General features: G+C 41.8%; 1 protein-coding gene across 1 annotated transcript in view; it reads right to left on the reverse strand.

Moving 5' to 3' along the window:
• Smyd3 (SET and MYND domain containing 3) overlaps nucleotides 1-13,780 on the reverse strand; it is a 550,757-nt gene that overhangs the window by 446,469 nt on the left and 90,508 nt on the right. Inside the window, exon 2 of the mRNA XM_028755272.1 lies at nucleotides 1,213-1,276. Within this exon, the coding sequence (XP_028611105.1) occupies nucleotides 1,213-1,276 (64 nt within the window). The remainder of the gene's footprint in view (nucleotides 1-1,212; nucleotides 1,277-13,780) is intronic.

Raw genomic sequence — 13,780 nt, forward strand, 5'->3', positions numbered from 1 at the left:
ATCCCACATGAGTGTCTGTACACATGAACACACAAGTGAGCACACACACATCTCACATGAGTGTCTGTGCACATGAACACACAAGTGAGCACACATATATCCCAAAATAAGAATGAGCATGGGACCACACAGACACAAAAGTTTCAATTAGACCTTTTAATGGTATAATTCATTAAAACATAATTATACCTCTTATTAAATGATTAATCAAAAGATTTGAAGAAAAGGTCATGCTGAATGTTAATTATACATCCTTAAAAGAATTCCAAAGATATTAACAACTATATTCATTACAAATTAATTTAATCTTTAGGAAGGCAATTTAGCATTATCTTTAAAATTTGTAAATGCATATATGTTTTTGCTAAAAAAATATGATTAGAAATTTATCATTAAATTAAATTTTAGAAGTACACAAAAACTACAAAAATAATGTCATATATATTATTAATAATACCTAATTTGGGGGAGAATCTAAACATTCATTAGTGAGAAAATTATGATCATGGTTATATATATATATATATATATATATATATATATATATATATATATATTAGGTGATACAAAATAATCTCTAAATATGAAAAGGGAAATATGAAGGCATAGAAGAACCTGTAGCAAAACAACCTGAATCTGTTTTTATAAACATGTATGATCTTCAAATATGCCTGCACAGAAACCTTAACAATGAATGGTGTGATGGTTTCAAACTGATATGTGCCACCACATGCATGGATATTAAAGTAAAGGCTTAATCCCAGCTGGTGCTATGGTAGGTGCCTGGATCATGAAGGCACTGACATCATCAGTGAACTCGGCCATTGGAGTCATAGCTAAAGGGGCAATTAGGAGCTTGTGTTGGGGTAGAAATGGTTAGTGAGTACCTGGTTTTGATTAATGTTCAGCGCTATCTCTCTCTCTCTCCCTCTCTCTCCCTCTCTCTCCCTCTCTCTCTCTCTCTCTCTCTCTCTCTCTCTCTCTCTCTCTCTCTCTCTCCTTCCCCTCCTTCCTTGACAACACCTACTCAAACTGTACAAATATTGAATTTAAAACTAAAAGAAAAATAACAACTTAAAAAAAGAATCACTGGTTTGTTTTTGGTTTTGTTTTTTAAATATAACAGGAAGGAAGATATAGACCCACAGGTATAACCGAGAACAAATGCACAGGTTTGAAGCATTTGCTAAAAGCTCAATGCTTAAAGCTTACCTGACACTTGGCACTGCAGTACTTGGCAATTCGGCATTGAGAACACCGCATCAGCTTTTCCTTCCTGTTAAGAACAAGTAGTTCTGTGTTAGAGAATAAGAAACGTAAAGCTGCAGACAGAAAACCCAAGTCAGCGCATCGATGCCGACAGCTCTACTCACTCCTCACGTTGGAGCCTTGAAGACTTAGATTTTTTTAGGAGCTGGAATGATGCTTGTTGCTCAAGCATGAAGACCTGAGTTTGGCATCTCACAGCACATAAAAGCTGGATGTGGCTGTGTGCATGTACATCCCCACGACTAGCAAGAGCTGAAGTATGTGGATCCCACTGCATGCTGGCCAAAGTCAGCCTAGCCAAAGCAGTGACATCCAAGGGTAGTGAGAAAGCCAGCATCAAAATAAGATGGACAACAATAAAGGAAGACACTCTGGATCCTAGGCACAAGCACAGGTAAACAGGCTCTGTGGATAAACATGTGCATGTACAAACACACACACACACACACATACATGGGGGGGATATTTGGATTTTAAACGGCGGAACATCCTCTTTCACCCTCCAGGTGATGCTCTTTGGTTAGGCTATGGCATACCATTGTGATACAGCTATTTCCTCTCAGTTTGATGATGAGTATCTCCCCTGTGAAGCATAGCAGCTATGATGAAGTACACAAGACCCTCAAGAGATCCAGCGAGAGGACAACATGAGACCCAGGAGACCCTGTCAGACCCGTCCACTCCCAAGAATTCTACTCACCACTACGTAAGTGGTTGGATAAGGTAGCACTTCTCTGTGCTATTAGCTGTCCAAAGGGCACGTCTTGGGTAACCTGACATCATGGCTGCTTGTCAGTTACCTGGGTTCCTGTAAGTCACCTCAGTAAACTCACTGGCTCAGCCAGATGGGCTTGGATGCAATCCTTTCTTTAGTTGGTCAGCACCCTCTCTAAGATGAACAGTAGGTCCATCTCCCAAAGAAAAGCCAGAAAACAAGATATTCAGCAGGAAGCTAATACTTTAACCTGCTATTTTCAAGGATAGAGTTCAGTGGCATTAGCAACGTTCACATCTGGAGTGGTCACACAAAGCCCTGTGCCCAGAATGTCTGAAGTCCGCTATTCAATTCACAGTAACAACAACAGCAGCATTCACATGACAACTATTCACGTGCTGTGTAACTAGCATCACCATTCATTCTCTTTTTAAGCTAAATTTAATATTTAAATATATTCTTTTTTTTTTAAATATGTTTTTTTTTGTTTTTTTTTTGTTTTTTTTTTTTTTTTAGATTTATTTATTTTATTTATGAGTACACTGTAGCTGTCTTCAGACACACCAGAAGAGGGCATCAAATCTCATTACGGATGGTTGTGAGCCACCATGTGGTTGCTGGGATTTGAACTCAGGACCTCTGGAAGAGCAGTCAGTGCTCTTAACCTCTGAGCCATATCTCCAGCCCTTTAAATATATTCTTATCTAGACACTCAGTCTCTCTTCATGGGAATGTTACTGTCACCATAGGGAATCCAAAGTCAAATACATCACCTGATGGATTCTCTTATCTGAAGTGTTTAGGACGAGTATTTAGAATTTTGGATTGTTCTTCCCATATTTTAACTGAGATGATGAGATGTTTTAGAGATGGCAACCAATTCTAAACATCAGCTTCATTTCCATTTTGTGCATACTCTGTGCACACAGCCTGAAGCAAGTGCATTTTTAGCACACTTGTGATTAACTGCTGCCTGATATATAAGGTCAGCCCTGGACTGTCTACCATCATGTGGACACTCAAAATATCTCACATTTTAAAGTGTATAAGATTTTAATCATCTGGTTGTGGATCTTCAAACTGTACTCTATATACTCTAAATATAAAAAAAAAATGTTATGAGTCATCTCCCCAGACTCCCAAAGTCATCATACATCCTAGGTCCTGATTTATTCAGCTTAATAAGAGTCCTGCTAAGAAATGACTTAGAAACTCCACTAAGTCCTACTTCAGACAGACAGGATTACGACCGAAAGGCATCAGAGATGTTTTTCCCAAGTCACTTGAGCAACAAAACCAGACATTTAAAAGGCTGAATCATAAAATTAAAATAAGTCTGGTAACATTAATGATGACCAACAGAGAAGACAGCGGAGTGGTAGACAGCCAGGGCAGGCCAAAGCACCAACTGCCAGAGTGTGACGGGGTCAGTGGGAAAACAGAAAGACTGACTGTGAGTGGTTGCTGGTGTTCAGGGCATGGTGCCATTTCTGTTCATCCACTAACTCATGTCAAACTTGAAAGAGTCCTAGAAAGCGGGCAGCATTATATGTCTGTGGGGCAGTGGGGTATGAGAAAAAGCCAGAAAGCTTGGTAGAAAGATCTGAAGCCTCAGGAACCTTGGTCTAAAGAAGGCCAGTAGGATAGGAGGCCGCTTCGAACTTTCCCAAAGCCTTATGGCTCTCTTAGCTTCTGCCCCCCACAACCCCTCCCACGGAGAGGTCCATGGCCTTGATCACATAGGATTAGCACCTCCATGCAAATAAGGCATTCCCAAGCTCTCAAACCAGACCAATAGGAGCTACCTGCTCTCCCCCCAAAACTGTATATATCCCCCAGAACTCAAAAGTAAAGGTGTTGTGTGGTGTGAGATCTTTCCCACTGTCGGAGTGCTTTGTCTCGATTCCTCGCCAGTTGCCGGCCATCCTGCGCACATCACTTCTCACCTCCCGGCTCCACAGTTCACGGTTAGGGCAGAGCTGTAACACTTTTCTCTCTGCAGGCACTCCCGGGCTGCCCTCGGAGAGAGGGAACCGAAGGGGCTGTAACACTCGCCCGCCTTTGGAGGCTGGAGCAGAGGCAGACCCTCCAGTCCTCTCCCCACCCTCTCGGCCCCAGCCGTCCAAGGCTGCTGTAGCCGCGACTCGAGAAGCTATGTCGGCCCTGCCCCGCGCAACCGAACAGCCGTTTTCACTCCAGTTCGCGCCCGTCCGTGACTGCCTCAACTCACATCCTCGGCTCGCCAGCCGGGAAATGCTTTGCTCTCCCCGGCTACTGCCCAAGCCCTGTACCACTGCAGCCGCGGTTTCTCGGAGCCCGTGCCTCGCGCCCTGCCCGCTCTCACTGAGCCGCGGCACCCGGGAAGCCCGCCGCCCGCTTCGGCTCGCGCCCACACCACCACCCACGCCCCGCAAACCCGCCCACGACCCTGACCGACATATGTCTACGTTAAAAACACTTAGTACATTTTCAAAAGATCAGAAGCAGATGCTACCCAGGGGTGGTGCCTCATGCCTGTAATCCTAGCAGAGGCAGGGGGATATCTGTGATAAACCAGCCTCGTCTACATAGTGAGTTCCAGGATAGCCAGAGCTACATGTGAGATCCTGTCATTTTTTTTTTAAGTAGATGCTATAGTATAAATCAGCTGGGGAGCATGAAGCGACGGTCATGTGTCAGGTGACTCTGCAAGAGTAAGGACAGCCTTGTTGGAAATGAGAACTTGATCACTTGATTGTCTGCTTCCTTCCTACTGGAGGTTTCAGGCCTATGAGGGGCCTATGCTTCCTACAGCCAGCTGTGAAGGAGAGCTGCCAAAATCTACACACCAGGAAGCAGACCAGGCCAACCAGTCTGGCCTTAAAGGTCTGCATCTAGCCATCACATTCTACTGTCATTTATAAATAAAACTGAATAAAAACTCAATCTACTCATGCTTCGAAAAAAAGGACATGCAAAGTGGGGTGAGACAGCTACATCAGGCAAACTATTAAAAAAAAAAAAAAAAGAAAAGCCCACGTTATCGTATCAATGGTTAAAGAAGTCATAAGAATAAAGGAGGTCAAAGGGGAATGATAAAAGACCCCAGTCACCAGCTGCTATATATCCAGTAATTAATGTATCAAGTCTCAAAGCATGTAGAGTACAATAATAGACCTTTAAAAGAAAAAAATAACCAACACACAATTAAGTTAATATATGTAAGGACCTTAAAATGGTGTCTGGAATACAGGAAGCACCATGCAAGAGGTAGCTATTACTATTAAAACACAGAGTGTCAAGCCAGGCCTGGTGGCACACACCTTTAATGCCACCTTTAATCCTAGCAGATCTTTGAGTTCAAGGCCAGTATGGTTATAAAGTGAATTCCCGGACAGCCAAGGCTACACACTCTATCTTGAATTGAAACACACACACACACACACACACACACACACACCGGGGGTGGGGATGGGGGGATGGGGAAGAAACATTGTCTTCTGAAAATTCACTAACCAAGCAAATAAGGACAAAGTAACTTCATGATATGGTTGTGTTGTCACAAATCTTTTAAAAGCATCCACTGGCCACTCTTTCTGTTTGTTTGTCTGTCTGTTTAATGTATATGAGTGCTCTGTCTGCATGTACACCTGCATGCCAGAAGAGGGCATCAGATCCCATTACAGACGGTTGTGAGCCACCATGTGGTTGCTGGGAATTGAACTCAGGATCTCTGGAAAAGCAGTCGATGCTCTTAACCACTGAGCCATCTCCACCCCCACCCCCACCCCCACCCCCACCCTTCCTATTTATTTATTCATTTGTTTGTTTGTTTATTCCCTGGCCACTCTTTAAGAGCACCTGTAAGAATAAGTAATATCAGTCATTTTCTCTAACAATGGAAGAACTAGAAATGTAATCTTTAAAAACCCAATACAATCTCTTCAAGGTGGAGCAAGTTTCTATATAGCCTGAAGAACAGAAGAGTCACTATGGAGAAAAGAAGAAATACTGTAAGTCAATATTTAAGGAAATGCCTAAACTTGTACTAAAAATAACACAGAAAAATTTTAACTTTAAATATTCATGTAAAAGAAAAAAACCTGAAACTAAATGAGGTAAACATGAAAACCAAGAACTTAAATTCGAGCCAGATAGAGATGTTCACCTGTAATCCAAGCACTGAAAGGCAGAGGCAAGAGGGTTACTTCTGAGACACTATCTCAAAAACAACAACAAAAACTCACAAATGTTATAATAATAGAACATCAAGGAGGACAAAAAGTAAAAACTACAATTGTAGACTGGTGAATGACGCAGGAAAGAAAATACTACCCAAGATTCCATCAGGATGTAAAAGCAATGCTGGTGATCAACAGCTATAAGGAAGCTGTCTCTCCAGACTTGCCTACCACTAGCCACCTACATTTGTGACAAACTCAAGATACTAGATAACAGAAACAATTACCAGTGGCTCTGATATCTGACTTAAGTCAATACCATCACAGAAGGAAACAAGAGTGAAAGCTGTCCTTCCAACAGACCATAAGCAAAAGTAAGCCAGTATAGGAAAGTTAACCAGTATAGAGTGTGATGAGCCAGTCGGAGAACAGCAGGCAAATGTTGGGGAGAGGATGGGAGGACCTGCTAGCGCCCACCTCCTCAGACTCAGCCCCTTACACTCTCTTTTTGTTTTTCTCATTCAGAGCTTACTTCTGGTGCCTAGAAATAAAAATCCCCAACTACACAGAGTTTGTATTCACGGCTAAGAAACAGTGAATGCAACTGAGATCTAAGAACACTGGTGATGGGCAGAAGCCACTGCCAGCACCTGCTCTCTGTCTCCCTCCCAACAAGCTTAGCACATAACACTGGCTCACTAAACAAGAGGAGCCAGAGTAACTGAATAATTTAACTCCTGTTTGCTTTTGCCAGAAATCCCATGTACGAACCTTATTTAGGTGATCACAATTTTATAAACAAATAAGTAGATTTTAATCCTCAGGTTTCAAAACAATGTTAACTGAATCGAAGAGAAAAGTTAAGAACCTGTTTGGACCAGCCACTGATCCCACGTAGAGCTTTATTCTTGGGGTGAGCTTGGACTCCTGCTGAGAAACTCTTGAGTGGCAGAAGTAAAGGGAGGAAGGGACAAAGAGCCAAGGCCTGCGGGCATTTTAGAAAACATCCCCCTCCTTCCCTCTTTCTTAAAAGCTCATCATTCAAGCCACATGAAAAACAAAGCTGCATTTCTTGAAACCAGGCAATGAAAAAATGCACACATCAAATCAAAACCAGAACTAACTAGCAATCTTCAGAAAAAGGACTGCTTATTTTAGGCAATTCCTGGTGCTAAAAGGGGAAACAGTGAATGGAAAAAAATAAAGGACCGATTTTATATAGATCAAGACGCTTTTTCTGAATATGCCAGGACTCTAGCGAAACGTCCCAGAAGTCTGAGGTTCCAGGTGACCCACATGCCAATGGAGAACCAGTTCAAACAGTGCAAAGCTGGGCGTGGAGGAGGCACAGCCCAGCAGAGGGGGAGGGGGTGGAGGAGGAGCCACAGCCCAGCAGAGTGGGAGTGGGGTGGAGGAGGAGCCACAGCCCAGCAGAGGGGAGTGGCTTGGGGAAGCTGCCTTCTCTGATGCTCTAGTTTTTGGGCAACCAACAAAGATGGTGTGGGCTTTGTGGTACGGGAAAGTGCGGTCATCTCAGGGGGGCAGAGCAGTGATGAAGATTTAATTTCCAGGACAGAGGAACATCCCTTTGCAGTTCTCTCTTAACTGAGACCTGGTTGGGCATGCTGACGACCAGTACATAGACACTCCCATTCGTACACAATTCTTAGCACATGAGCCAAAACAATAAGAAGCCAAAGGTGGTGATTTTTGTTCAAATTAGTGAAAAGAAAAATTTGTTAAGAAAAAGAAAAAAAAGAGTCTGGGTGTAGCTTAGTCGGCATAGTGCTTGCCTGAAGTTGGATTTCCCAACACCTAGAAGCCTTGTGTGGAGGCAGAAACCTATCTCAACATGAAAGAGGCTCTAAAAAGACAAATCCAGCTTCCCAATGATGTATCTGCTTCAAACTTGGAAGCCAGTTGTCCACGCGATGGTATCACACATCAGTTACCCTGAAATATGGATAAACTCTGGTGAGTGTCCACTGAGTCACAAATGCATGTCATACACACCCATCCTCAGTTTTCTGTCTTTCAGAAGAATTTCTCAATGAAAGTAATCTGGACAAGTTAGTACCAGTGACAGTAACAATCTGTTCCCCCTCTACTTAAGACACAAACACTAGTGGTCCACTCCCAACTCAAATAATTTTTTTAATTATTTTTTTACCAAAATAAGTGAGATCTTTTAAAAACTCTACTCTCTAAACAGCAACCAGGTTTTGGTTGTTGTTTGCTTTGATTTGATTTTGCTTTGTTTTAAGGAACAAGCAGGAGCTAGAGAGAAGGCTCAGTAGCTCAAAGCTCTGGCTGCTTTTGCACAGGACCCAGGATTAATTCCCAGCATCTATGTGGAGACTCACAACCATCATAACTCCAATTCCAAGAAATTCCCTGCCTCCTTCTGGCCTCCAGGATACCTGTGACACCTGTATATATGCACAAACATTCACACATACGCATAAAATAAAAATAAGTAATCATTTTTAGAAAAGAAAAAAGCAGAAAGGAATTTCCTATCACTTCTTTACAGAGACACTGGAGGGTAGACCACAGAGTGTCAAATCCAAAGGAGCTTCTTAGGTTGGTGGCTGTCCTGAGTGCAGTAGCTCCTAGGGCACAGTGCTTAAGTCCTTCCCCCAAGGACAGGCTGGATCGAGCCTGACTTCTATGACAAGGTAAACAAGAAATTAAACTGAGCAAAATTAACTGTTAGTTACAAATCAATAACTAAATGAGTATAAGAGAATCTATAGTCTCTGGAAATCACAGGAATTAATGGGTACCTTCAAATCTCAACTGGGTGGGCATCTCTCTTTCTGTGGGTGGCAAGAGGAAAAAGCACCTAGACCACTAAAACGATGAAGTAAGTGACCAGGCAGAGGGAAAGAAGCTTCCAGAATACATGCAGAAACCAAAGACAGGGCTGGAAAAATGGCTCCAGCCGGAAAGAGTGCTTGCTGCTCTTCTGTAAGACCTGAATCAGTTCCAGAACTCAAAACTGCCTGCAACTACAGCTCCAAGGAAATTCACACCTTCTTCTGGCTTCCACAGGCATCCACACACATGTGGCTCAACACACACACACACACACACACACACACAAACGAATAAAGAAAAGTTTTTTTAAGATCATGGTGTCTCTCAGATTCCCTCCATCCCTGGCTTAATGGGTAAACCCATTTGACATGTCTTATACAGAACAAACTTTATCTGTAGTACAATGCATATCATATACTCATTGAACAGGGCTCTTTTAAATGATTTTCTTGCTTCTCTAGAAAAATCCAAGTGTGGCTGGCCCATCATGGAAGACACCTGGAGTAATTATCACTGAGCCTCCGGGCCCAGGAACTGACTGTGACAACACATGAAGTCAGTAGTCCTTCCTTCTCTGACGTACACCCAGCCCTGAGCAACACAGCCTGGTAGACTCAGAACCAGCTCTGCAGTGAGCATGGGTCCTTGCAATACCCTCCCCCCATACATACACACACACGCACACGCACACGCATACCCTTCAGGTTTGAGACTAACACCCAGCGGCTTACAGCAAGCTGAATAAAATTTCAAAACCCAAGATTCAGTGTGAGATTGGTTGAACCAGCAGACCTTGGGAAAGAAGTCTGAAGTGAGAAACATGAGAATTAGGTAAAACTTCCATTACTCTAAATTACCAGAGAAAAAGCACTGACTGGGGCAAAATGACTCATCACCACACACCTTCAAACCAGTTGTAAGAATGAGTCTCTGCGTAGAATTCCTAGGAAAATGCTGTTCAAGCTAGTGAGGTTTTAAATGGTCTTGGGTGGGGGGAATGCACAGGACTGGGTCTGAATGCTACAATGAGCAGCTCTCAAGGATAAATCCCATGGAGAAAAACAGGAGAAAGCCAAACATAACTAGGTAAATAAAGTCTAAATAGATTATTTTCATAGAAATAATGTATCTTTACAAAATTTCCAAGCTTATATCACTGAAATCTAAGCATTAGGATTCATTAAAAATGGTAATGCCATGTGGCCAAGTGCTTGGCTGATTCTTCACGGAAATTCTACCCTACGAAAAAAAAAAGATTATCTCAATTAAAATCATGCTATTATTCCAGAGTAGGGAAATTTCTGTAACTCTAACTAAAGGAAAAGATGCTTGAAAATGCTAAACAGAAGATCTCCCTTTAGCTTGAATATTCAAAACGATTCTGAGATGGGATCTTCCATTTTTTTGTTGCCAAATAGTAATTATGCTGGTTTGAGCCCAAAGGCCTTTTTCAAAATTAAAGAGATTCACTCTACCATCCGTATAACTAACAAATGATTTTTAATACAAAGCAACAGATGTGGTCAAAATAATATAACTCCACAAGAAAAGGAAAATAGAACTGATTTAGGTTTGTTCTCCCGTGTTCCCTATCGCTTTATTTCACAATTCTAGCATATAAAGCAGAAAATAAGAAACCATAATGACTAATATTTTAGGAATATTGAATCTCCTGTTCACTGACACCAAACCCTCCTAGAAGGAAAACAATTTAAATCCTTACTAACTCTCAAACAAAGGCATAGCAAACATCTAGGTCATGTTAGTCAGGGAGGCAGCTATCTACCAGGGAGCTTCCCTCTCCAATGTCCTCAGCCCTAAATTAACATCATTGTCTTTATAGTGAACATGCTAACAAGAGGTACACAAACTCCAGTGTTCCGTCACGGACCACAGAGAAAGCATGTAAAAACCTGTGCACACTGCTGTGGAGACAGCAATGTGTGACTGCTCCAGAGCCATCACAGCCAGTCAGTTGAAAGACAACACTTGCAGAAAGAGCTACAGTGAAAAGAGAAATTTGAGAAGTCAGGGGCTGTAGTGATGGGTTGTTAAACACCAGTGGTGTTAGGGCTGTGGAACTCGAAAGCGCAGTGAATCCCTTCAGTGATCTGAGTTCACATTCTGAAGCGCAAACCCACCCACTACTAACAGTGAAGGCTCGCAAACGCTCAGCTCAACGTCCTGCCAAGCAAAGCAGGCATGCGCAACTCTGCAGACTGTGAGAGATGGTCTACAAAGTGAACACAAGATGGTGAACGCAAAACAGGCTACCTGCCACGGAGAGAAAAAGAGAATCAGCAGAGTGTATCTTCAAAGTACTTGCAATTTCATGTAAGTCTATACATAAGCTAATTTCATCTAAGTAGATAGATCTGCCACGTCAGAAAGGAACAGGGGAGGATGTTTGTACATGCCCCTCCCAGGGCAGCTGGGAGCAAAATCTACATGTGTCCAGCAATGTCCACTCATTCAGTCAAATAGATGATTTGCAAGTATCACCTTAAAATTCTTGGAGGCAGTGGCAGGCGGATTTCTGAATTTGAGGCCAGCCTGGTCTACAGAGTGAGTTCCAGGACAGCCAGAGCTACACAGAGAAACCCTGTTTTGAAAAAACAAAAACAAAACAAACAAACAAGCAAAAAATTGTCGTGGACCAACAGCAAGTGTCCCTGGTTTTGAATGTTGCCTGGCAGCCTGTGCCTCTCTGCTCAATGGACATTCACTGAAGCTTCTACCAATTCAAAGCAATGGCTGACTTAACTGTCTAATCAAGATCTAACTTGTAAGTAGTAAAGATGTTTTATGCATGCTTCCTTTATGGAAGTTAAAGCTAGGGGAGACTATTAAATCTCCGGTGATATTAAAAGGCAATTGTGACTTGTCCCTTCCATTTGCCTTGTGCAAGGTGTCTGTAGCAGGTTTAGGAACAAATTAACATTTTTTCCAAGAGCACAGATTTAAACTTTCCCATTATATGAACAATCACCTGCTACAAGGTTTTACAAGTTGTAGGTCACTTTGATAGCTAGTAATTGAAAATTGGTGACATTCTCTATACTCAATTTCTGGCAAAGTACCACGGGTAAAATTCCAGTGAGCTCTAAATAACACACCAGTGATGGTTTACATTCTAAAACACCAAGTTCTGTGCATTCAACTTATTTTATTACTTTTTAAAGATTTTTCTTTCCTTTCCTCAGAACCGAGGCCTTCATACCACCTATGTGAAAGTTCTAAGACCGGGTTAAATCCCTAGACCATTAATGTTTTCTTCTCAAATGCAGCATTATGTCTGATCCTCCCTTTGGTTTCTGCCTTAAGGACAGTTTGAGGGCAAACCAGGCATGATAGCACTGACTTTAATCCCATCACTCAGAAGGTAGAGGAGGAAGGACCTCTGTGTGTTGGAGGCCAGTCCACAAAGCAAGTTCTAGGTCAGCCAGGACTACACAGTAAGACCTTGTTTCAAAAAGTAAATAAATAAAAGTTAAGATTTAAAAAAAAAATCAATATGAAGTTACTAAAACCTAATTTTTATAATTTATGCATATTTAATCATACTGTATATTTATAGATACAAATACGATTATCTTATTTAAAAATCCATTCCATCTAACCCTTGAGTAAATTCTGCCTTATAAACATACTATATGATTCAGACACATATATACACCTACAGTTTAATTTTAGTATTAATTTAAATCACAATTTATTTTACCTTTCCATGTTGACAGAATGGGCTCTCTAACCTACATAATGGTCACTAGGTTACTTACAATGCTTACAGTACTACCACAATACTCACTTGCTCTGGACATATAATGCAACAGTTTCCAAAACATTGTGGCCTTCGTCCAGATTTAAGACCAACAAAAGGAACTCACAGATCTTTTATGTCAATTATATCTGCTGATAGTTCATTAATTAAAATTAATAAGTTTTTAAAATACTTATTAATCTATTTTAAAAAATAATACCCTCTATATGTTGACATGTGTGTTTTCATTAAAAAAAAAAAAGCTGCATTTCCCAAAACAAAAAAATTACTGGTGAGAGTGGTGCCATTTTTCCTTCAGGCCAATCTCTTTCCTGTGTGGCTTCACAGAAGGCTGAGTTCTGAGAGCACACTTCAACAATCCTGTACCTTAACAAATGGCTCTGCAAGGTGGTTGCAGCTGTTTACACTCTTGTGGCAGTGTAAGAGTTGCTCTGAATCCGGATCTTACCAACCTCTGATCCTGCCAGGGGGCTCACTGCCCCACAGAGGGCTCACTGCTCAGTGTATGTGTTGCTGGGCTTCCTCCTTGTGACTGGTGGAATGAGAACATCTTCTTCACACCCCCATTCCAGTTACGGCCTCTCTGAGGTGAACTACCTACTCAGACCACTCGACCGTACTCACTGCTTTCTCATGGTGCATCGTTTTTTGTTGTGTATAATGCTTTATCAATTAACTTCTCTAAGACTGTGTTTTCGTCAACAAAGTTCTAAGAGAATTTAATGTAGTAGATAAATCATTGACACTTCAGCTGCATTAACCTGGGACTGGACTATAGTTTAGCTACATAACTGTGGGCAGGCAGTCTGACTTCACTGAACTAAAATAAGAGTAAAAAACAGAACAGGTTGTCCACACCTGATCAAATCATCTAAAACCTGAAACACTCTGAAGTTGTGATCTGTTTAACTATCAACCTCTTGGGGAGGTGACGTTCCTATCTAAATAGATTTGTTTTATAAGCTTTTATATACTTTTGAAGACCTCCGCAGAGGGGAGACCCTCTCTCAAGTCTCAGAAAGTCGCGACCACCCA

Source organism: Grammomys surdaster, unplaced genomic scaffold, assembly GCF_004785775.1.
Source record: "Grammomys surdaster isolate TR1022 unplaced genomic scaffold, NIH_TR_1.0 126051, whole genome shotgun sequence".
Taxonomy (NCBI): Eukaryota; Metazoa; Chordata; class Mammalia; order Rodentia; family Muridae; genus Grammomys; species Grammomys surdaster.